The sequence below is a fragment of the Diabrotica undecimpunctata genome, chromosome 10 (assembly GCF_040954645.1).
Source record: "Diabrotica undecimpunctata isolate CICGRU chromosome 10, icDiaUnde3, whole genome shotgun sequence".
NCBI classification, from domain to species: domain Eukaryota; kingdom Metazoa; phylum Arthropoda; class Insecta; order Coleoptera; family Chrysomelidae; genus Diabrotica; species Diabrotica undecimpunctata.
The window spans coordinates 37,705,937-37,730,817 of record NC_092812.1 but is presented as its reverse complement, the minus strand read 5'-3'; the positions used below and the strand labels follow the sequence as shown (position 1 = coordinate 37,730,817).

At 31.8% G+C, this 24,881-nt stretch overlaps 1 protein-coding gene across 3 annotated transcripts; it reads left to right on the top strand.

Moving 5' to 3' along the window:
* The first annotated feature begins 845 nt into the window (after positions 1 to 845).
* Positions 846 to 24,313, top strand: LOC140452316 (double-stranded RNA-binding protein Staufen homolog 2-like). 3 transcript variants are annotated; one of them, XM_072546498.1, is made up of 10 exons: positions 846 to 1,192; positions 1,277 to 1,347; positions 3,697 to 3,948; positions 10,007 to 10,203; positions 16,765 to 17,050; positions 17,266 to 17,444; positions 17,524 to 17,937; positions 18,018 to 18,347; positions 19,353 to 19,618; positions 22,698 to 24,313. In XM_072546498.1, exons 1-10 carry the CDS (start codon positions 1,140 to 1,142, stop codon positions 22,753 to 22,755), a joined length of 2,106 nt encoding a protein of 701 aa, XP_072402599.1. In that variant the 5' UTR covers positions 846 to 1,139; the 3' UTR covers positions 22,756 to 24,313. The 3 variants fall into 3 exon arrangements, with proteins under 3 accessions (XP_072402599.1, XP_072402597.1, XP_072402598.1); XM_072546496.1 differs by having other exon boundaries at positions 10,007 to 10,338; XM_072546497.1 differs by having other exon boundaries at positions 10,007 to 10,338; positions 19,353 to 19,622.
* The last annotated feature ends 568 nt before the right edge of the window (positions 24,314 to 24,881 follow it).

Genomic DNA, 24,881 nt, shown 5'->3' with positions numbered 1-24,881 from the left:
AGAAACTGAATTCACGTAAAAATAAATTGGAATACGAAAGCCAATAACATTTAAAAAACTGCTTACTGCAATTGAAATATTTAATAACTTAGGAAAATCTAAGTGAACGAAATATGAAAACAAGGAAATCTTAAATTGTTCAAAATAAATCTGCGAAAGAGTAAAAAAGTGGTACTGTATACTAACGCGAGCTTCATACTGTGTTTTCTGTATTTTACAAACCGCTTTTCGTTTCGTGGCGATACTTCCGTGACGCTCGCCTCAGCATTTTAGTGTAGAGAAAAGTAATACAACGCCAGTATAGAAGCTTCGCTACAAAGGCAGTGTGAAGAGGTTTTTAAAAATGTCAGGAAGGAATCGAAATTAGCTCTAGCAAAAACTAAAGTTGAGTGGTAGAAAATATTTACGATAAGTATAACACCAAAGAAGATATAAGAAAGAATAAAAATTGCCAAACTTTGATTAAATAAAGTAACAAAATGTATTCAAACTAGATAGGTACTCAAGTATTAAATAAAATAAAAAGGATATATCAGTTGGACCAGATGATTACACGAGAAAAATCAGAATCAAAAGTAAAACCAGAGAAAACAGATATTTCCAAAAAAGGGGAAAGTAAGTACAGAAAAATAAAAAAAGTGTAGAGGTTGAATCAGATATCTCAAAGAACAAAAGTGTGAACATTAGGAATTTATATTAATATTGAAAACGTTTAATCGCTATAATTTTGAAACAATTCGAATTGAATTATAATCAAATTTGAGTAAAGAAATTGTTATCGATCGATGAGATTTTTCAAACGAAGACGTGGCAACGTTGTAGTCCATAAGGAACAATCTGGATTAATATCAATTTCACCATTTGCGATTATTCTAACATGGCCGCATGTTAGTTACTGAATTTTCTTTATTGTTTGCCAACGTTTGTTAAAGATTTAGTAGTGGTGTTTGTTTAAACTATATTAAGATTGATCTAGAATACAGGTAGATTGAAGTAGTGGTTAGTGGCAGGTATTTATACCTATTTTTTGGATAAGTTGTACCGGTTTTGGTCTTGTTGATCTACTCCTCCCTATTGAGGTAGTTGGGCAAAGAATAGGGTTTTCTGATTTTCTATTTTTGATTATTTCGACCTGAAAAATGTTACAAGACCATCATCACATGTCTCAAAATGGGATGCAGAGAAATGCAAGGTAAATATACAACTATATCACTAATATCAGTTAATTGATCTGTACTAGGTAGTCAAGTTCTAATAAATTGATATTTATTTTTAGAATGGGGATGCAACAAATGGGGCCACCCCCTAATCAACGAACACCAATGCTCATGAGTATGCCAGCTACTGGTAAGTTTTTAATATATTTTTTAAAAACACCTATAGTACAAGGTTTTTATAACAGTAGTTCTTTGATTTGAATAGTTTCGTAGATCAGTATTTTATATTTAAAATTTGATTACCTTCAATCATTTAAATGCACCTATTGTTTTTATTAAAAGAAAATGTTGATGAAAGACCACTAATGAAAATTATAGTATATTTCAGCGTTCTTGACATGTGCGTCATTACTACCTAATGGAAATTAAATAAATAGTTTTTTGATTAATACTGAGCTGAATTGTGACAATATAAGACATATAACAATTTACAGGTTTAGATTATTGTACAGAATTTACATATTTTACACATAATCTTTTGCGAGAACTAACTTTCAATGAACAGTATGATTAAAAAATGATTAGTTGTCTTCAGGAGAACAGAATTCATTATCTGAATTGTCCTTTGCTTTTATCATGTAAATATTTATTTTATTGCTACCTAATCTTTTTTTGTCCCATATTTGTTGTTTTCCAGTATGGCTGTATAGTATTTATTAGTTATGATTCAGATAAATTCAATCCGTTTCCATTTGTCTAGAATAAATTCATGTAGTTTCATTGTGAATTAGGTTCACTATGAATGGGTGCTTAACCACCCTCCACTTGACCTAAGAAGTCTATTTCAGCTCCATTGTGAATTATCATTATTCTCATTTATTCAAGTTCGAAACTATTTATATTTCTACATACATCCTATTATTGATCTGAAGCTATTTTCTTGTGACATGTTAAAGTAATTACTATTTAAATGGGAATAAGCAACAAGTAAAGGTTAAACTATGTTTATTGATGTTTCAATTTCCACTTCGGTTTCATTAATTTCACATACTTTAACCTTTAATTCTGGCTTATTCCCATTTAAATAGTAATTACTTTAATACATCCTATATTTTCTTTGCTAATAACGAAATAACATTATTATGAACTGTGAAATACTTTTTGCAGATTGTCAAAACTCTAGCATCATTATCATCACTGGCTCGACAACCCTTTTTGGGTCTTGGCCTGTTCCAGGATTCTTCTCCATTCTGATCTGTTTCATGCTTTTTTTCTCAAGTTTTTTATTTTTAAGGTTGTTATATCATTTTCTATTTGTTCTAAGTATCTCAGCTTCGGTCTTCCTCTTGTTCTTTTTCCTACTGGCATCTGTTTGAATATTTTGTTTGGTATTTTGCCTTCTTCCATTCGTTCTACATGTCCTATCTAATGCAGCCGTCCTATTTTAATGAATGTTATAATATTGGGATCCTGGTATATTTTGTATAGTTCAGAGTTGTATCTTCTTCACCATGTTCCATTTTCTTTTGTGCCCTTATATATATGTCGCAAGATTTTTCTTTCGAAGGTGGCTAAAAAGTTTCCTATCTTTTAGTGAGTGTCCAGGTTTCTGAGCCGTATGTGAGTACCGGTCTTATTAGGGTTTTATATATTTGGCATTTTGTTTTTCTTGCGACGTTATCTGATCTTAGTTGCCTAATTAAGCCATGGTAACATTTATTTGCAATAAATACTCGCCTCTTCACTTCCTCTGCAACGTTATTATCAGATGTGACTAGGGATTCCAAGTATATAAAGTTTTTTACCCCCTCAATGTTGTATTCTCCTATTGTTATATTTTGTGGCTGCCTTATTTCTGCGTTTTTACTTACCTGTATATATTTTTTTTTGGTCTGATTGATTTTAAGACCACTATTTTGTGCAGCTCATTCTATTTGGTTGTATGCCTCTATGATTTCTCTTCTTGATCTTGCGATTATGTCAACATCATCTAAAAATGCTAGTATTTGCACGCTTTTATTAATGATTGTTCCTCGTGTATTGACTGTTGTGTTGTGTCCCTCAGTATTTTCTCGAGTATGATGTTGAACAAGATGCATGATAGAGCGTCTCCCTGGCGTAGTCCCTTTTTCACATCTATTGTTTCTGTTAATTCATTTTGTATCCAGATTCTACTTTCTTGTTTTAGAAATTCTAGGCTATATATTAAGATAATATTGTCTCCATTTCTCCAATTATTAATATGAATTATGTTATTAACACTCCAGCTATCTCATTGTCCAGTGCTATTTATGTAGTAGTTTTCAAGTCCAGTTAAAGAATAAGAGAAAAAGATCGCACCCATACCATGCTCAGCTTAATTTTGTTTTATCTTCATTGGACAGGAATATGCAATGCCTAACAGCTATTCCAATTAACTAAAGACAGTGAACAACTTGCCAATGTAATTAATTTCCAATTTTATGGGAACTTAATATGGCACCAAAAGAAGAAGAGTGTGAAATGTGCATATTTTTGGTACCACATCTTTTTGTTACAGGTGTTCTTGTCTCGATGCCTCCTGGTCCTGGGCCAACTTTAATAACAACTACATCTATCCCCCAACAACCTCAACCAAAAGCCAATATCCAGCAACCAGTCTATCACTATGAAAACGCTGGTCAACCTACCGAGCCAGATCAGCACAGTACTGAGCATCAGAACTGTTCAAACACTAATACTTTGTCTACGCCCAACGCTACTTTGGCAAACATAAAAGAAAAAACACCCATGTGTTTGGTTAATGAATTAGGTAAGTGCTCCAATTTTATTTTATAAGTTTATAGTCTCATAATGTACTTAATGTCTCATAACATACTTAAATTTCTGTCTGGCATAATTTTTCGTCAGATTCTTAGTTATTTTGTTACAATAAAATGTATAGGGATTTGTAATAGAAAATTTACTGTAAAAAAATTTTCTTTAATCTGTATTTTGAAAGATGGTAACAGCGGCAAAATTGTCATAGACAAGTGGTAGAAAGAGTAAAAAGAGTTATTTTTCAATTGTACATTGGTCCAACACTTATAAATGGATAAAGCAAATGTGGAATTGAGCAATGAGAAAGCCTGTTTAAAATTAAAAAAAGTTAACAATAAATTATATGGAAATTTCACTGAACAATATCTTATATGCCATAGAAACATGAATGTTAAAATATCAACATATTTTGTTTCAAATTTAATTGCCGCTCGTAATTCGTCAAAATTTCGCTGACAAAGGCGCCGCTATCGGGCGATGTAGACTTGATTGAAATAATAAACAATTCACAATAAATGCCGTTGTGCTAAAAGCGCATAGTAAGCGGTTAGACAAGGCGAAAAGTTCGGAAAATATTCCAGAGATTTTTTTACATAACCACTTTGTGATTAGCATATATATTTATACATACTTTTATGTTTCTTATACTTTGGTTTGGTTTGGGCTTATTTAATTTAAAAACACTGTTTTTAGTTGTTTGAGGCCCTTATCACAACCCAAAAATGGATTTATACAAAACTGTTAAATAAATTAGGACCACTTTTTGTATGAGCGACCTCTTGTATAAACATATTTTGCTGAATTTGAAACAAAAATCCTATTATTTTTCTATCATACATTGATTTGTTATTTATTTATTGGTCCTCTAGATTTTTTTCAGTTCTTAAAAGATTGATTTATAAGCCAAATTAGTGCAATTTACATTTTCACACAGCATTTCTTATCGGCAGTGAAGACGGGAAGTCGTAAGTTTTTATTACATCTTTCAATGTGAGATAAAATAAAAATGTCATGACTAACTGAAGTGTTTAAGATTAGAGAAACATAATATGTCATGTTTATTGGAAATACTCGTCATCATTATGCACTCTGTCACCTAATTTCTTATGAAATTAAAATGGTAAATGTAAATGTTTTTAGGGTCCATTTATTTTTTCGGGCATGCGTATTTACGAGGTCCGCGAGGTTTTGAAACTTCTTTACCACTGGTGTTATAACTCTAAAAATAGAATGTTCTAACCACAACAAAAAGACTAAAATTAAACATTAAATAATTAATAAATAATGTTAACAAATCATTGAATTAAAATTTATTGAAAATTTTATTAAAATGAAATGAATAGTCCACGTTAAAGGTCACTCATCTTCGATCCCTACTATAGTCAAAGGGTGCTTAAATTTTACAGATTTTATATTGATTAAGACTAAGATTGATTAAAGTCATTTCCCAGTATCTGGATTCTGTTAATAGGAGAGAATTCGTCATAGTTTGTGTGATAGTGTTTTATAAAAAAAAGAAAGGCATGTCTCTAAGAATTCTAGTATTACATCTAAAATTGATAAGACTTAATAAATAAATCTAAATCAGAACAGTCAGTGGAATGGTCAAGTGCTATAGTCATATATTTGGTTTTTTAGCGTTTATATTAATTTTCATCTCAGCACTATTTATATTTAAGCTTTCCATTAGATGTTGTAGATCTTCTTTGCTAGTTCATCATCACGTAGCGCTACAACCCTGGGTGGGTCTTGGCTGACTGTACAACTTTTTTCCAATTTGTTCGGTCTTCCATCAACCTAGGGTCAAATGGAATGTTCATTTTTCTGAGATCTGCTTGGATGTTATCTCTCCATCGCATTCTGGGACGTCCGAGTGGTCTTTTGCCTGTGGGAATCTCCTCCCATACCAGTTTTACAAGTCTCTCGTTATGCAGTCTGTGCACGTGGCCTGCCCATCTTAGTCGCCGTGATTTAGTTTCTTGGACAATATCGGCGTCAAGTATTTTTCGTTCAAAACGTCACCGACAGAGCTTTTCTTCGTTTGCTTTGGTCATGGTCCACATTTCGCATCCGTATATTATTACAGGTCTGACGATGGATTTATAGATTTTTATCTTTGAACTTCTTGTAAGATTTTTTGATTTTATGAGCTTATCCAGTGTGAATAGACAGCGGTTTGCAGATTGGATTCTGTCATTTATTTCTTCAGTATACTTAAAACATTATAGGTACTCTTTCGAAATTGAAGGTGTTGACCGTCACATTTTGTCCTATTCTGTCTCTTCGTGTCGTTCTATTTATACACATATATTTCGTCTTCTCTTCATTAATCTTCAATCTTTGCTAGTTGCAATGTTACAATGTCATCTGCATATCGCACGTATAACTCCTCTACTTTCTTCTGATTGCTATCTATCAATTTGCTCTGGGACACTCTGGTTTCACTACAATGTTTGGATTTTCTTTATAATTTGATTGTCAGTACTCTTATTCATAAATATTGATATTACTTTTTCATGTGTTGCCATCAAATGGTTTTTCGTAGTCAAGCACTTTCTTCGGTAAATCTATTAGTAATACTACTCCGTTATTTTTTTTTTTCTATGTTGTTGTTGATTTATTTTCATTCCGGTCATTTATCTTTTTTTATGCATATTTCTCATATATTTGGCTTTTAGGTCTACTGTTTCACCAAATACATTTCCTTGACACTTTTGATTGTTTACTTAATTATTCGTTTTATCTCTTTCTACTTTTGTACGTATTTTCCTTTATATTTTCTTCTTTCAGTAATATATTTTTTATATTATTCCACTTTTTATTTACGTCCATAATTTGTTTGTTGTCAGTTACTTTTTACTGATAACTGCACGAGTTATTTTAACATTGCTTTTTGTTGCTGTTAATACAAAACTAACAATTCTGGACATTCTATATTCATTTCTGTATTTCTTTGTTGTCTGTAAAACAAATAACAGAGATTTGTTTCTGAAATATAAAAGTAGTTTCAAAAATAAAATTTTTTTATATGAGAACGAGATCTCTTTTTGTTTATTTGAACTTTTGCAACTAATTGGAAACAACAAAATAACATTTTCACCACTTAATAGTTTTCGAGGGTAACAAAGTTATAGCAGTGACAAAATAACAGTTGCAGAAATCGAAGCGCACCTCTAATCAACAAATATTTAATTAGCGCTACACTGTTGCCGTTTTTTGCGGTTTTTACGAAATATTCCTTATAGATCATGGCGGATCTGTGAAAAACGACTAAATTCTTCGGATTTTTGCAGAAATAGGTGATAACTTCAGTAATAATCATTGACTTATAATCTCTCTCAAATAGGTCGGGAACATCAATAAAAAAAATAAAATATTTAAACATTACTAAAAACATCGATTTTTTCTATTTACCTTTAATATACATACAATATAATAAACTGAATTTTTCTAAGAATTATAATTTTGGGACCCCAAAAATATGCAAAAAAGTTTACTATTCCTACCCCGGCTTCCCCCTAAAACCACCCCCCGAAGGGGAAAAAGTCGATTTGCCAAGAATCTGTGCGTCATAGAAAAAAGTGTTTCAAATAAAAAATGTAGCTGAGACAATTTTGAACAAAAATGTTCATTAGCACTTTATGTGTAAAATAAACCGTTCTCTCAAAAATATCACTTAAAGCGACGCGGTTATTCGACGGTAAAAATTCGATATCTTTTGATCAGAGTGTCCTATCGACAAAAATCAAAATACGTTTCTATAAATCAGTTTCTATAAAAATGTTGAATCAATCAACGTTGCGCAATTTTTGCCATTTTTTACGATTAAAATGTATCATTTTTCCATTAACCGCTCACTATGGAATCTTCATTGTTAAAGCCCAGTCTTCAAAACCTATGACGTGAAATGTCGGTTTTGATTTTTGTCAACACATGTGAGGCATTTGAAATATGCTTTAAAAGTGCTCTTTTAAATATTGAACTTTTGGAATGGAAATTCCATAGTGACCGGTTAATGGAAAAGTGATCTCATGAGAATCTTAAAAAATGGCCAAAATCGCGCAACGTTTATTAATTTAACACGTTTATAGAAACTGACTTTAATTGAAAATGCAAAAATTGTATAAAAAAGCTGCTCTCATCACCTTTAAATCGCTTTTTGATTTTTGTCGGCGTCTTCAAATGATATTTTTTAGAGAACATGATGTATTTTACACAAAACGGGCTAATGAACATTTTTGTCCAAAATTCTCTGTTCCATTTTTGGTTTGAAATACTTTTACTATTTCCTAAGATGCACAGATTGTTGGCAAATCGATTTTTTCTGTTTTTTTCCCTTCTAGAGGAGGTGGTACTAATGAAATTTGGCTCTTTTATTATATTTGTTATATTTATAATAATATAATAAAACAGGTTATCACCTAACCCTTACCTTTAGGATAAGTCGATTGTTATTACTGAAATTATCACCTATTTCGGCAAAAATCCGAATATCATTTCTCACATCTACCTCAAAACAGACCGCCCCGGTCTATTACGTGCCAGGTAGAAAAATGTTTGTACTACATTTCGCGTCATAGAAAACGGGCCAACCCAAATATATAAAATATTTTCGAAATTATTATTTATTGCTACAAATTTAAGCATTTATTGTTTTGTATAATGAATCAATAACTGGTTGAGCATAAAATTTCATCATTATCCTAAAAAATAAATCGAAAATAAGAAATTTAAGAAAAATTGGAAATTTATTGAAAAAATCAAAAAGTTTTTAGAATAACAATGGAACTGTATATTCAAAAAAAAGCTGGTATCCGTTGTCAGTAATGAGTATTGCCACCTCGATTCTGGATGACACTCCTCATTCAATTTAGCAGGGAATTATTAATCAGCATAGGGCTTCCCATGATATTGTAAGATTTTCGTTATGCACTTTACCGCTGTGAAGGAACCTCTCTCGATCACCACGAGACCCATATACGCATCAAAAGAAATGGCTGCCCAAAACATTACTGAACCACCAACAAAAGCAATCAGTGGTCCCGAGTGCAACCAGCCAAACGTTCTCCAGCCCATCTGTACACCTTACTGCGTCCGTCTTTACCATAAATGGACATTCTACACTCATCCGTAAACAATACCTTTTTCTAATCGTCTGCTGTTCAATTGATGTGCTCACAGGTAAAATTAAGTCTTCGTCTTTTGTGAGCTGGGGAAAGTAAGGGCTCCGTTGCTAGACTTTTCAAACCTTGTTACCTTAATCTTCGGCGAACAGTAGAAAGGCTCATTGTTTGTTTTTGAGCTTGCTGTAAATGGCCTTGGAGTATTCTAGCGGTTTGGGTCCGATTCTGTAATGCAGCAAGAATGACGACGCGATCTTCATAGCGGTTGTTTTCCTTTTTGGACCCGTATCAGGTCGTCGTTGGTGAGATCCTGTCACAATAAATCGTTTCTGGATCCTTTGTGCAGTTGAACTACTTTCAACAACAGTTGAACAACATTCAATTGTCTTGCAACTTGTGTTTGATTTAATTCACGTCCCAGTAACGTTACAATTTCAACCGATTTTTAAAAATTCTCGATCGTTGTTAAGTGAAGACTCCTTCACACTAAGTCAGCTACTGTAAAACTAAAATGCGTTTAAACTCATTAGCACCCTTTAAAATATACATTTCTCAAAACAATCGCTTTCTCGACAATTGATAACATTGTAAACAACCTTTTCTAAAAATTTTTTGTTTTATAGGTTCTTCGAATATCCTCAATCCAGTGACAGGGTCGGTTTGCTTTCGCAACAACCTAATTAACTGAAATAACCTAATACATATTAAAAATAAAATAGTATTAATTCAATATACAAAAAAAAAATAAATGCTAATTTTGAAGCAATAAATAGTAATTTAGGGTGGTCCGTTTTCTATGACGCGGAGTTTATATTATAAATGTTGAGACAATTAATCTACAGCTGTATGTACGATATTTTGTAGTTGCCAAAATCTTTGAAAAATTTGTAGCATTTTGAAAATTGCATGATTGTTTTCTCTTTAAAGCAAGATACAATAAGATCCAACACCAGTATAGACTCACTGGGGAGCAAGGGCCTGCCCACAAGAAAATATTCACAGTTACCTTGAAACTCGGTAATGAAGAATATGAAGCAGAGGGGCCCAGTATTAAAAAGGCACAGCACTCGGCTGCCGCTCAAGCGTTGGCTAAAACTGAATTCAAACATCCACCACCAAAAACGGTAAGAAATCGTCCAGGAACACGACCAACTAACCCAGGGGTTGTTACTCCAACTGTTGAACTCAATGCTCTTGCTATGAAGAGGGGGGAACGTACAGTATACGTTGTTGAAAATGGGGGTGCTCCACCACATCAGGTAAGAATATCTGAAAACCTGACAATAGGAAATCCATCATGAAATATTACTCTTTTTATTGAATTTGCTTTTCAATTTTATTAATTCGGAGTTCCATTAATGATCATAGATTGAACGGTGATTCCACGTACGTTCCATGTGAACATCAAGCAAAAATTCTATTCACTTTAAAACTATAATTCGTATCTTACTGTTAGGGCTTTATTTTATTTGTTTGTTTTGGACATTTGACAAAAATACGCGATCAAATATAGAATTTGCACAAATCCCACAATTTTATCAAGAATTGTCACGGAATAGGTTTGTTAATGATCCTCTAATAATAATAAAAGCAGTCTTATACTTTACTTTGAAAATTTGCTTTTATCCGAATGTCCATTAGTGAAGATTTTCTTCTCTTTCCAGCATACTGTCCACACATCCAGTTTGAGTCCTTTTGCAGTAAATTCTTTCTATTTTTTATAGTGCCGTTCATATTTTGATAAAAGTTTTGTATCGCTTTTGTTATTCTTATCGCGGAGGTTTACAATGCCCTAATTAGTGATTTACGATGAGTCCATTATTAAAAAATTTTCCTTTAAAATTTTTATGTTGATGCTGTTGTCTCACCAATCAAATGTTTTTTTTATTACTTGAGCTCCCCAGTTCTTCTTGTGATGTAGATCAGAGAAATTAAGTAAATAAAAAGACTTTTTGTGACACTCTTTGATACAAGTATCTGACAACTTCTTTTGATAAATGTTGTGATAAAAATGTGTAATAAACAAAATATGCAAAAGATTAAACGTAATTTTTTACGTTGATATTGTAAAATTGAAGGCGGGGATACCAAATTCTCTTCGAAATCTCTTCGAATGAAAAATAAAACTATACGACACTCACATGAAATCTTTTAATCCGAAAACCGTGCTGCTTATTATACTGCAACTTGGAATCAGCAAAATTTGAAAAAAACTTATTAGTAAACGAAGCACCGCTAAGAGAAAAATTATTTTAAAACAATAACAGGTTATACCTTTCAATGCGAAACTTGCAATGATGTAATAGGGACATCATGTACAAGGAATCCCCGAATTGAAAAGGCTCACTTTACTGACATCTGGATGTTAATAGTTAATATTTAATTATAATAGTTAATAATAGAAATCTTTGGATGAAATACAAATCGCATACAAATAATCTGTATAAAAAGAACCTTACTGTATATCGTTTATAAGTAAAAAACGACATTCAATATTTTCCATATTTTCTTCATTACATATTCATCATCAAATCTATCAAAAGCAGCTGTTGGATACCTGTATCAATGAATGTCACTGGAAAATCCTTAGTTCTCTGTACTTTTGAGATTTTGTACTTTTGTGTTGTAGACTATTTGAATTATATTTCTCGTTATTTGTGTTAAAGGGATGTTACTTAAAAGGGGGTTTTGTATGTGTCGTTGTGCCCGAATGGAACATTTTAAATTATTCTTTAAGGGCAACAAAAGATTATAAAGCAGTTTTTGAATTATAACATTGAACAGTATCTTACGAAAGCTATTTATCTTCTTTAACACTTAATAAGTAGTATCTTACGGAAGATATCTTATATTTGATCGGAAAAACGTCAGTTAAAAAGCAATTCAATAATTACGAGAGTAATATTTCTGTAGATTTCAGTTTCTTATCAAAAAAATCTTGAGCCGGAGTATTGATCATAACGATATTTTCCGTATAGGATGTTCTAAAAGGCGGGCCATCTGAAATACATATATTTGGGGGTTAATTTTGTACGTTATTGGTTCCTTCTTGGAAGCTTTCCTTTTTAGTGGGAACTTCTGCAAGACAATTAACCCTACATTTAGGGAATACCCTGTATCTTACATAGAGGGCAATGAAGGACAATAGTTTCATTTGTTATTAATGGAGTTTATATAGATTAGTGCTGAAAATTAAAACATATCATTGAACTTTTGACTGCTACTAAAAATCTGTTGTTTTTTCCAAGAATTTAATTTTTTAATATAAAATAGGTATTCTCAGTAGCTGATATAAAAAATATCTGTTAAGTTGGAAAAATTGATTCTAGCAATCTGATTTACAAAAAATATTAGGATTATTGAAAAAGTCTAGCGAGCTTTTATTAGTATGTTTTTCTTCATTCGTGCTATAGTTTTTGCCGCCCTTGTAGTCTTGTTTCATTAATTTGGTTGTAAGGAATCATCTTTTTTGATTGTATAGTTTGGTATGTATGACGTGACCGCTAGTATATTTGTGTTCCTTTATTTTCTGTCTCTCCTGCTTCTGATTCTAAAGTTTTCTGATAACTTTTATTTGCCCCGAGCTTCATTTAATCAATAAGTATCAATAATTATTGTTCCGTCACCATATGTATTACTGTTTTAATTTCTGCTCTCTAGATTTTGGGTTTTGCCTTTTTGGTCATTGAGCCAGAAAAAGCCATTTATCATTGAGTAATTTGTTGGATTTTCAGTAGTAACACCTGCCAGTATGCGCTTGTTCATTATAGGCCTTGATAATTATTTTCGTTAAATATTTTAAACCTTATTCTTTTTATATGACATGTGTCTTTTTTGAAGCACACTTTTTTTCGTTTTTCTTTCTAAATTTCCCTTTTTTGCATATATTTGGTAATTCTACATTTCTACATAAATATGTATAAAAACAAATAATACGAATAAAACTTATTAAGTATATGTTATAATTTTCAGCTGCCTATCAATAAATATTGACTAAATTCACATGAACATATTATACGCATGTTTCAACCCTTTTGTATTAATTAATCAGTATGTTATACGTATATATTTCATCTACAGCATTTTTAACATACAATTCTCCTTTTATACAGAATTTGTTGGTTATAATTTTGCTGTTCATCAACAAATATGCAGCTAGTATTTACATCAATTATTACAATACAGTTGTTTTGAGTCGTATGGGCCTCTGTAACAAAAACCTATATGTTTCCTACAATTGGTTTTTTGGACGTAATTAATTATTAACAAATTAGATTCAAAAAACGGCAAATTTTCACTTTTTTCATCTATCAGCAAAAAGTGAAGCGTTTGAAACAAATTTAAGAGTAATAAACTTATAAGTCATATAAAAACCTTCAAAATGGCGTTTTTCAAATGTTTTTATCCTTATTTGTTGCTCAGAAAATTGCAAAACAAGTAAGAAGTTTCTGTTTTTTATAAATGTTTATAACTTTTTTAAAAATAAACTTATAATCGTTATATTATACGAAATGTTGCGTCTTGTATTGATTAAAATATGAACAAAATTTCAAAGCGATCGGTCAAATTGTTTAAAAGTTATTTTATTTGTTTGTCTCAAATTAAATTTTTTTCCAACTATTTTGCAATTAATTCAGAAAATGATGAAGTTACAGTAATTCTAAGAATAATTTATGAAATAAGGAGGATTTTTCTATCAACAATATTAAAAAAAAAATAAAGAAAAAGGATTTTAAATGTTTCAAAAATATTTTGAATTTTTGCTTATAAACAATTAGAATATATTTTTAACCATTGCCTGCAAGAAAATTGTTTTTTCATATTTAGAAAGTCTGCATTTTTTACAAATTTAAAAGAAAAAAAGTTGGCCTAGGACAATTTGGTATGAAGTTAGTCCTTTTTTTTAATTGATAGCAGCTTTGTTTATAACAACCAAGTTATCTTTATTAGAGTCATTTGAAAGAACTTGTTTTAAAGTTTTAATGTGAAAAATTCGAAAAAGATTACGACAAAAACCTTTTTCGACAGAAGCCACTAACGTAGCATGTTTAGCAAGAAATAAAACCTAGTTTATTTGGGATTATTTTAGTTCTAATTTTAATGGATAAAATAGCTTTTTATATTTTGAATTAAAACTAACAAAGAAAAAACTAGAAACAAAAGCTTCAAATTAATTTTTCTCAAAATGGATGATTTTGAAATATTACAGTTAAGTACTGAGGCAGCGATATATAATATAAAGGTCATAAATTTATTTTTAAAACGGAACATTAAAAAAAACGCCATTTTAAAGATTTTTATACGGCTTGATAAGTTTTTTACTCTCAAATTGGTTTCAAATGCTTCAATTTTTGCTGTTAGGCGAAAATATACCGTTTTTTGACCTTAATTCGTTAATAACTAATTAAAGTTAAAAAATTTGACTGCAGAAAACATATAGGTTCTTGTTATAGAGGTCCATACTACCCAAAACAACTGTCGTTTGCCTGACCAGACTAGTGTCACGAAAAAAAATGTTATTTCCTTGGGCTATTCTGAGTTTGTACATCTTTAGTAGTGTACTTGAGGTATGGTAGAGGTGTTACAGATTTATTAAATGTAATTGAATATGTTCATGTATTTTGATCAGTATTTTGAAAAATGTTTAGCACATGACCGATTAAAAATACCGGTGTATTAATTATGTTTTTGCATAAACACACTAATGGAGTTCAGCAGTTACAATATCAAGTTAAAATCCATATGAAACTCTAACTTTATATTTTTGTTTTGCTTTAAATATATTTAATTATTTTTCTTACTAACTACGAATATTCCAGGGAAGTTTTTCTGGGGACTTGGGGAAAATTCAGGTATCTAGCCACCATAGAATGAAAACTTATGTTGACTGTAGAGAATTCGGTGTTGTTTTTCAGTTATAAACAATTAACTGCAAAAAATGCATTTTTAGATTTTTTTAATTTGTTTTAATAAATTGCGTTTGTATTTGTTAATAAAAATAAAAAAAAACATTTTTTGGAGACCTAGTTTCATAGATTCGTCCCTACTCACTTTATTTGAGCCCCATTTTTTAAAATCCAAAGACGATCTCGTTAAAGTGCAATATTTTTCACACATCATGTACGAAAACTTTGAACCTTTATATTTAAAATGGTGCTGATTACGTTTTTTAATTGCTATAGACAAATTAGCTGTGAATTTAAAAAACACGCTAGCTAGAGACCTGAATTATTCCAAATTCCCGATAAAAACTTACTTCCATAGAGTATAATGCAATATTTTATTTATCCATGGAACCGTCTAAGCTAACGAGATATCAATATACTGGCGAACTAACGACAAGAAGTGTCAAAAGAACCTCATAGCGTACCATTTTCAGTGTTGTTTCTTATTGTTTGCATAATCTAAAACAGATTTGTGTGGAAAGGTTTTTAAAATTCCCGCCCTTTGTGACGTCAGAGCTTAGATAGTTCATTATTGTAGATGACAGCGATCGTAAGAGGGGAGAGGAGATGTATAAGCCATATATATCATAAGTTTAAAATTAACTTTATAATTACCTACCGATTGTTCTCTTCCTTAGTAATAAAAAATATTCAAAAAACCGCTTCCCTTCATTAAAGTTAAATATTCCATCGGCAGATTTTATTTAGAGCATAAACATGCTATGGAGAGGCATTTATATAATTGGTTGAACGAAAGGGTACCCCCCGTTAAGATATTCAAAACGCCCCCACTCTCAGAATTTAATTTTTTTAATTATTTTTTTACGTTCTATGTGATTAAAAAATAAGGCTCAGGACAGTTTTAGCCTGCCACCTCTACTACCCACCTGACAAAAACGTAAATTTTTTGTTTTTATTTTTTTTAAGTGGGATGGAATCAATTTAGAAATTTCAAAAAATTTACACGCATAGTTGAGGCTTTTACAAAACTTGTCTATTTTTTATAGACCCTAGGTTGAGTGTAATTTTTGAGTTAGGAGTTGGCTCTGATTTTTTCAGATTTTTCCATATGGTGCGTCATCTTCAAAAATCCGAAAAACAGTTTTTTTTAAGTGTTTTTGGAGTATTTTCTCCATTTTGGGGGTGGCAGGCTAAAATTACGCTGATCCTTAATTTTTAATTACATAGAACGTAAAAAAATGAAAAAACTTGAATTCTGGTAGTGAGGGCATTTTGCCTATGGTACCCTTTGTAGTCGTAAATAGAAACTTGACAGCTGAAACGTATATTCCGAAGATTTTCTAACGATGTGTATGTGTAATGTCATATACACGGCAAATACTGCAATATTTCGCACTGTTTGAATTATGAGGAATTATCTAGATCTAGAAGTAGTCAGAATCGAAGGCATTTCCAGCTGGAGATTTGAATTTAGATCCCATAGAGAACTTTTGGATGACTAAGAAGAAATTACGTAAGATAAGAATGTACATAAACCGCAATACTAGCTAATGACACTTCTTGTTAAATTTCATTCTATTATTAAGTTTTTTCTTTGAATAAGATAATAGTAAATAATAAAATTAAATATTTTTTATGAGAAACAAATCGGTTAAACTTTTATTTTTGAGTTGCCATGATAATTTATGTTATTTAAGCGGTCATGTGCTAATATAATCACCTTGCATCTTAAATTTATGAATATTTTCGTTAGTATGTAAAGTAAATATTTGTCCCTAGAACTACGTAACTCAGCCAGGTTATTATCCACGGCATAATTTGTACAACGCTCAAACTCAGCCGCAAAGGTACACCTACGATGCTCGACGTAACATCAGAGGTCATTATCCATACCATGAGAACCGGTATTACGGCCAGTTTAGACCTGGAGCGCCTCATAATCCAGGAGACCCGTACACAGTGCGTTTAAGAGTTGGCGAACGGGAGTATCCGGGACAAGGATACACCGTGCAAGCTGCACGTCACGACGCTGCGTCCAAGGCCATCGAACATATTAAACAACTAGGTGAACTTACATATATTATGAAATTACTAATTTTTTTAGTTTTCATTATTAATAAAAGCTTTTTCGAATCAATCAGAAGGCCACCGTTCTAACAAAATTAGTTGACATATTTAGGGCGATATTTAGTTGAATAATCCACTATTTCTAAACTGAGTAACTTTTGAGAAAAATCGAATTTAAAGTTTTTAGATTGTACAAATTTTAATTGATCACAGGTACTTCGGACCAAAGTGATGGCGATATATCTCCTGATGTTACTCAACAGATATCGAATGAATCTGTTCAAGGAAGCCTATCTGACATTAATTCAGATCTGAAGTCTCCTATTTCACTGGTATATGAGATTGCTTTGAAGAGAAATTTGAACGTTCATTTTGAGGTTCTAAGCGAGAAGGTAAGTGGATGATTGTACCACTCGGTTCCCTATTTACACCGATATAATTTTATAGCTGTTGTAAAAAGTTATTTTGTAGGGGCCTCCACATATGAAAGTATTTATAACACAGTGCTGTGTGGGCTCCTTCATAGCCGAGGGCGAAGGAAATGGAAAGAAAATCTCAAAGAAAAGAGCTGCCGAAAAGATGCTGGAGCAACTTTCGAAGCTTCCACCGCTTCCAAACGTCACGAATATAGCTCAGCTGAAAAAGAAACGTGTTACAAACAAAAAGAAGACCCGTAACTTGATCAAAGTTAATACAGACCGATCTACCGAAGTGGTTGAAGAAATTAATCCAATATCAAGATTGATTCAGATCCAACAAGCCAACAAGGAAAGGGAACCAGTATATACCGTTTTGGAAGAGCGTGGTGCACCCAGACGTCGAGAATTTGTCATCGAGGCTTCTGTTGCTGGCCATTCCTGCACTGGCGTGGGGCCCAACAAAAAGGTAAGTAAAATATTTCTCATCTATCATACAAAGTAATTCATAAACAATGTAAATTATTAACTGTTTTCATGTGTTTACAGGTAGCTAAGCGTAATGCAGCTGAAGCATTATTGATCGATCTTGGCTACAGCAACACAAACAGCAACAACGTGAAGCCCATCGACAAAGTCAAAGAAGAAGGCACTGCTGCAAACATCCATCCAAATATGGACAAAAATCGCAAGGTAACTTTTGTTGAAGAAGTTCCTGAGATTCAACCCACTCAATCAGTTGGTGGCAGTGGTGGTAGACAATTGGTACCGGGAATTCTTTTGGTTACTGAACAATCTGGGTTCCCGAAACCTAAAGATACTATGGACAAGCCTGTGCAACAGCCTCCTACTCAGATTAAACCTCCATCTACAATCCAGGTAAGATTCTATAATGTTTAACCTTCCTAATACCAAGGGAGCGAATTTTTGCTCCAGTTTTTTATAAGCTTAAAAAAGAAACAACCCCAAAAGGGGTTAAACTTAAAAGTACATATTTAGAAACCTCTTTAGCGAAATTGTTAGCACCCTAGATGACTCCCGGCTCCATTATCCCAAAAAATGTGTTTTTTTCGAAAAAACATTTTCCTGAGAGATTCTTTGCTTTAAAATTTCTGAAAAAATTCACAAACATACATTTTAAAAAGCCCAAAAACCCTCTGATTTATTTCTAATTGTTTAAATCAAAATTGAGCTCAGGAAAATTATTTGAGTTTTTCAAAAAAAATTTAGGTATGTAGGTAAGTTTTGGCAAAGTTCTAAATAATTATTTTTCTTGTATTTTTTCCGTTCTTTTAAATAGCGGGGTTAAATTTGCCATTTTCTCTCCTTACCATCCTTAAAATTCAAAAAAAACTTTTTTTTTTATTTTTTCCATGCTTTTAGCACATAGCACCAACTGCATGTTTTCATCTATTTTTTCGGTTTTTTTCTAATAGCAGGGTCATATTGGTTATTTTCACACTGAACATAGATAGGTACTCTGAATTCGAAAAAACTGCATTTTTCTGTGTTTTCTCTCCCTCCTCCCCCTCATTATTCGAGTCGTGATTATCTTTTAAATATTATCATCTATGAATTAAATTAATAAAATAATTATATTTAATTTCATATTTGACCTTTTTTCAATTTCTAATAATAGTAATGAAATATTATAGACTTACAAAATAGTTAAAAATATTAAAATTAAATTACAGTAATAATTTTAGTCTTAGTCACTATCTTCGTTCATTACGGGGTCGGTATCCGATGTAATAAATAGATCTGAAAATATTTTTGTTTGTCTAATAATTTTTGACATACCTTGTGACCGAATGTTTGGTTTTGCATTATTTATCCAAAAGAATTTTAGATGTTACGATTTATTTATATATTATATTACTTCAGGGCGTACGTTCCAAGGACAAATTGCTATATTTGGCTCAGCTGATGAATATCCAAGTCCAGTTTTCGGATTTTCCAAAGGCAAACCACGAAATGTATTTGACATTGGTGTCTCTGAGCACCAACCCACCTCAAGTTTGTCACGGTGAAGGTCCAACAACTGAAGCTTCACACGAAAAAGCTGCCCTTGAGGCTTTGAAAGCGCTTTCTGAACTGGGTCTCGATATTGCCCCCAAAGATGGTTCTGCTGGACCTAATGGCAATGAAAAGTAGGTAAACTAATCCAATTCTTGATTAATATTTCGAAAAAAATCGTATTTAGGGTAGGCTGTATATTAACAATTTCCTTTGGTTGTGGTTTTTTGTCAGTCCCACGCAACAGTAAATAAATTCAAACATACATAAGGGGTTGTGTATAATTTTTTGTTGTATTTAAAAAAGAAATTTGAAAAAAAATTAATCGAGATAACTTTATAGCAAGTATATGTAGCAGAGTTAATTGTCAGGAAAGTAATACAATAAGGTTAAACCTCATATTTATCTCTGTCTGGACAATTTTAAGTATTTGTCAAAGCTTTTAAAGCAGTAATCATAATAATGATTACCTTCAAAAATGAAATTGTTTAAAATAAATTAGAAGCTTAAAGTTATTTCTGAGTTTATAATGCTAATTTTGATTTTAAAATAATTAATAAAATTAAGCACAATTAATTAAATTTAAATAAAATTAAATAAATAAATAAAATATATAAAATTAAATAAAATTATAAAATATAAAAAATTAAATTATAAAAAAATTTAAACGTTAAATAAAATCATATAAAATTAAATTAGGTAAAATTAGATAGAATTAAATAAAATAAAATAAAATGTAAAAAAAATTAACTAAATTATATAGAATCGAATTGAGTCGGGATCGAATCGAAAAAATAAATTAAAAACCATCGCTGCTTGCGTAGACGATAAGAAAGCTGAGATTCTTCTCCTCGGTCTCTCCCAGAGTGCCTTGTCCCGTTTTTTGTTTTTTAAATCCTTTATAATGAAACATAATAATAATCAAAATGCAGTAATTAAACATAAATACAAGATAATAATGAAAATGTAAATGATGAATAAATTCTATAATATACTAAACAAGTTTTTAAAATTACTGAAATCACTAAACAAAATTTTTAAAGAAAAAAATGTAATTTTTTTAAATTTTGGAGTTATTAAATAATATTAATAAATAATTCAGTAATAAACAGACGTAAAATCACCCTGAACGATGAATCACTATGATATTCAAATAAAGTCCTGGATAAATTAACGCACCACTTTGATACAATATGAACACAAAATAAAACTAAGTTACATTGAAATAATAAACACCTACAAATAAGTCCAACATGACTTTATCATGACCTTAATATGCCTTATTGTTGCTTTAAAAATTTGTTTTTGCCGGAAATGCTTAGATAAGCTAGCATAACTCCAAATTGTAAAAAAGAAAAAAGTCAGTAAAGTAACACAAAAAAAGGGAATCTGGGTCAACTCTAATACCGCGTAGGCCCTCCTCTACTCTTATGACTGCATTTATGCGTCAAGGCATGCTTGATATCAAATTTTCAACAAAAACTTGCGGAATATTCTCTCCCATTCTTCAATAACGACCTCAATGAGTTGGTTGTGATTAGCAATAGAGGGTTTACGACTTCGAAACTTTTTTTCTGAGATAGTCCCATAGATGCTCTATAGGAATCATGTCCAAACTGTTAGGTGGCCACTCTAATAATGAAATGTCAACATCATTTAGGTAGCCAATAACCTGTTGAGCCACATGAGCCAATAACGTGTTGTCTTGCATGAATAAAAAATGATGTCCAAGAAACTGATCAAAATGCATTACATGTTCGACGATAATGTTGTCTAAGTAATAATGGGCATTCATAGACCTCGTACGTATGGGGACCAACTCCGTACGAGCTTCAAAACATTTTAGAGTCACCACCAAAAGGTACTTTAGGGGAGATATTGCAGCTGGCAAACCTTTCTCCTCGCCTTCGCCAGACACGCTCATGACCATCTGGAGCTTTTAGGCTTACTCTAGTCTCATCGGAGAAAAGAACTCATTTCCATTCATCGATGGTCCAATTTTGATGCAATCTTGCAAAATTCAATCTCTGAACCCTGTGTTCTCTGAAAAGCAAGGGTTTTTTGGCCGGTTTCCTGTTGCTCAATTCTGCTTCATGTCAACGTCTTCTTACTGTTCGAGACTATATCGCGACATTTCGAACATCTGCTAGTTCATTTTTTAGCAAGTTGCTGGTGACTCTCCTATCTCTGAGAGCACATTGTCTCAAAAAATGATCATCAAGTTAATTAGTGCAACGTTTTCGCCCTTGTCCTGGTCTTCGATGGTACGACCCTGTTTCATTCTATCGCCTCACCTTGCGACTGATGCTGGAATGATGTCTTCCTAACAAACCTGCAATGTATCGCATTGAATATCCTTCATCTAGGAGAGTCGGTGCTCGCACTGCCTCCTCCATTGACAAATTTCTTTGGCGGTTCATTTTTTTTATTTGATATTTATGCAATTGAACTTCCAAACATGCATGTGATGAAAAATATCACAATAAAATGCTTGTTTCTCACAAGCACTTTGCTTTAATCGGCACTTTTTATGAAAAGTTTAACTCTCTTTTAGTCCAAAACGAAGTTTAATACAAATTATTGTTAAAACAAGACTATTACTAGCTTACATAACACCTGTCACTGTCAAACAAGGTCCATAGGCAACTTTTCGTACAGTAAATTATCAATAAATAAAGAATATTGATAAAAATATGAGTGGTGCGTTAAATTTGTCCAGGAGTTTAGTTGAATCAACGATTTAAAGTAAAGTGTATTCAATTCTCCTTCGTTTTTGTCACCATTATTTTGTGGCGTCGGCGGATATCATTAAGATGTATTGCTATGTCTTAATTAAAGAGAATCAACGAATCTTGTAGAAATTTAACTACTCTGAAGACTTCTATTGGTAGCATCTTAACCCCTTTACCTACGGTACATTATCCGTCAATAGAATCCGGTTCGAATGACCAAATTTTAAGGAGAAAATAGATTTTAATGAACTGTATATTTGAGCAACTTGTTTGAGCACTGTTGAACTGTTTACCGAAACAAATTTATACAAATATTTTTAGCTGTAGGTTTACAAAACTGTTCTTTTCCAGTTTACAACTAAATAATACAACTCGCTGTCATGTCATACGTAATGTAAATGTACAGCCTCCTTAAATTACGGTTTTTTTCGATGGCTTGATATAAGGTTTTAATAATGTGTTGTTACTTTGTTGATTCCAGTGCTTCCCCAGTGGTGTCTAACAAGGGGCCGGTACACCAAAACGGCGTGAAGAACTAAACTTTGAACTCTGCGTAGGCTGTACCAATGGCCTTAATTTTTTAGGAATGCATCTCCCTTAGTGACTGCTTTTTTTAGTCATTGGTACAGAACATTTATACATGAGTTCCATGTGGCCATGTAAAAAATTTGCATAACTTATATTCAAATAACTACGAATTATTTTTCTTCTTATTTAATGTGATTTCATTAACATATGTTATATGAAATGATATCATATATCTATGTATAATTCTGGTTATTGCTTGAGCACTGTGTATTTCAAGTCAGTGCTACCCATTTTCGTTTTCGTGGGCAGAAAATGAATTTGGGAGACAGTAGTTCAGAATTGGTTTACAAAATTGTAAGTCGTGTATTTAAGGTATACACATTTAGGGTTCGAATGTTTATAGTGTTTTCAAAATATTTCTAAGTATTTTAAACACAAAACCCTCCATTATATATAGAAAACGACGTCAGATTCTCATATTATATCATGGTCAATAGAAACGAGTGTTGAGACCCTCTCAAAAGAAATATTTTGCCCCTTTCATGCAAACAAATGCAGTTGATATTCAAGCTGTGCCATTAAAAGGTTTGGAGACGTAAAGAAGACGAATATTCACCTGGAAATAACTTTAAAACGTAGCTCAGGGGCTTAGGTACTGGCTACAAAGTAGGAAGACCCGGGTTCGATTCCGGGTGGCACCAGAAATTTTTCAATTTCCAATTACAGTGGAGGGCACGTAAAGCCGTCGGTCCCGGCTACATAAGTACATTAAACATTGAAATCTGAGCTGGAAGGTTACAGGCATGGAAGATAAAAGATATCAAACTTTTAGAAGAAGTAGAAGAGTAGAAATTGATCATCCTGTATGTATTTGTGCGCCAATTTGATATAACATGATCAGATGTAACTTTCTGATGTATAATGCACGGTTTATATGTTATGTTGTGGTTATGAGAGTATAGACTGTATGCAAACCATAAAAAATTACAAAAGTTATTGAAAGAAGTCATTCGGCTCAGTTCTATCACTCTTAATAATCTTTAATTATGTTTGAGTAAAGCTATTAATAAAGTAGTTAGAAATACTCTGGAAACAGACTTAGTTGTATAAATTCCAATATTTCATGTAGGTATCTTACGCATATATGAAATACTTAATTGTCATATTGTGAGTGACTAACATAGCAGAATGTTGGTATACGTTAATTGTTACAAATATTATTTCGGACCCTAATATTAATAATTAATTAGATATTATGTTTATTACTTTTTAAAGCTAGTATTCGCTAACCGTTTTCTGACAAAATGCACGTGTAATTATATTGTCAGGGAATGAAATCAAGTTAGTTGTTCTCTCTAGATGCGATGCAATTCTGATCTGCTGATCAAAACACTTTTGTTGGTGATTGATTTCTGTATTCCGGAGGCTTCACTGTTCTTTTTAATTATTTAATTCTTTTTATGAATGCGATTTTAGTTCTGTGTATTACATAAGTAGGATTCATATTTAATAATGTTATGCCTCTACTTTGAATTCGGAATCAATAAACATATACACAAATTAGTATTATATATTTTTTTATTATGACTCATTACCATTTTCCTAGTTACCATACCAATAATTTAAAAAATACTACATGACATTATGTTAAGTTAACGATGAACTTACTACAGTACATTCAACCAACTTGCATCTTTAAACGATTAATGGAATTCGTTGTAATAAAAGGCACGGTAAACTGCACTGGTGTTCTCCATAATATTTAACACCTTGCTAAATTTTAGGTATAAAATGAATATATGTCATTAACCCGTTGTTCATAATTTTGCATATTTTGTTACATTATTTTTTAATAAATAGTATTTTTATATAATGTTAGAGGAGAAAGAGAATTTGATACAAGAGGGATAAATACCATCAGCTCGCAGACAATGCTTACAAGGCAAAACACCACAAGGTGGATAAGGAGGTTGCGTTTTTAGATACTAAAAAAACAGCATACACTTTTGATCTTGACCAGTGCCTTCCAACCCCTTTTTTAACAGCGAACACTGTCTTTTATAACCGACAAATGTGGACGTTTAACCTTACCGTTCACGATTTATCAACAAATGAAGTTACATGTTTCATGTGGGAC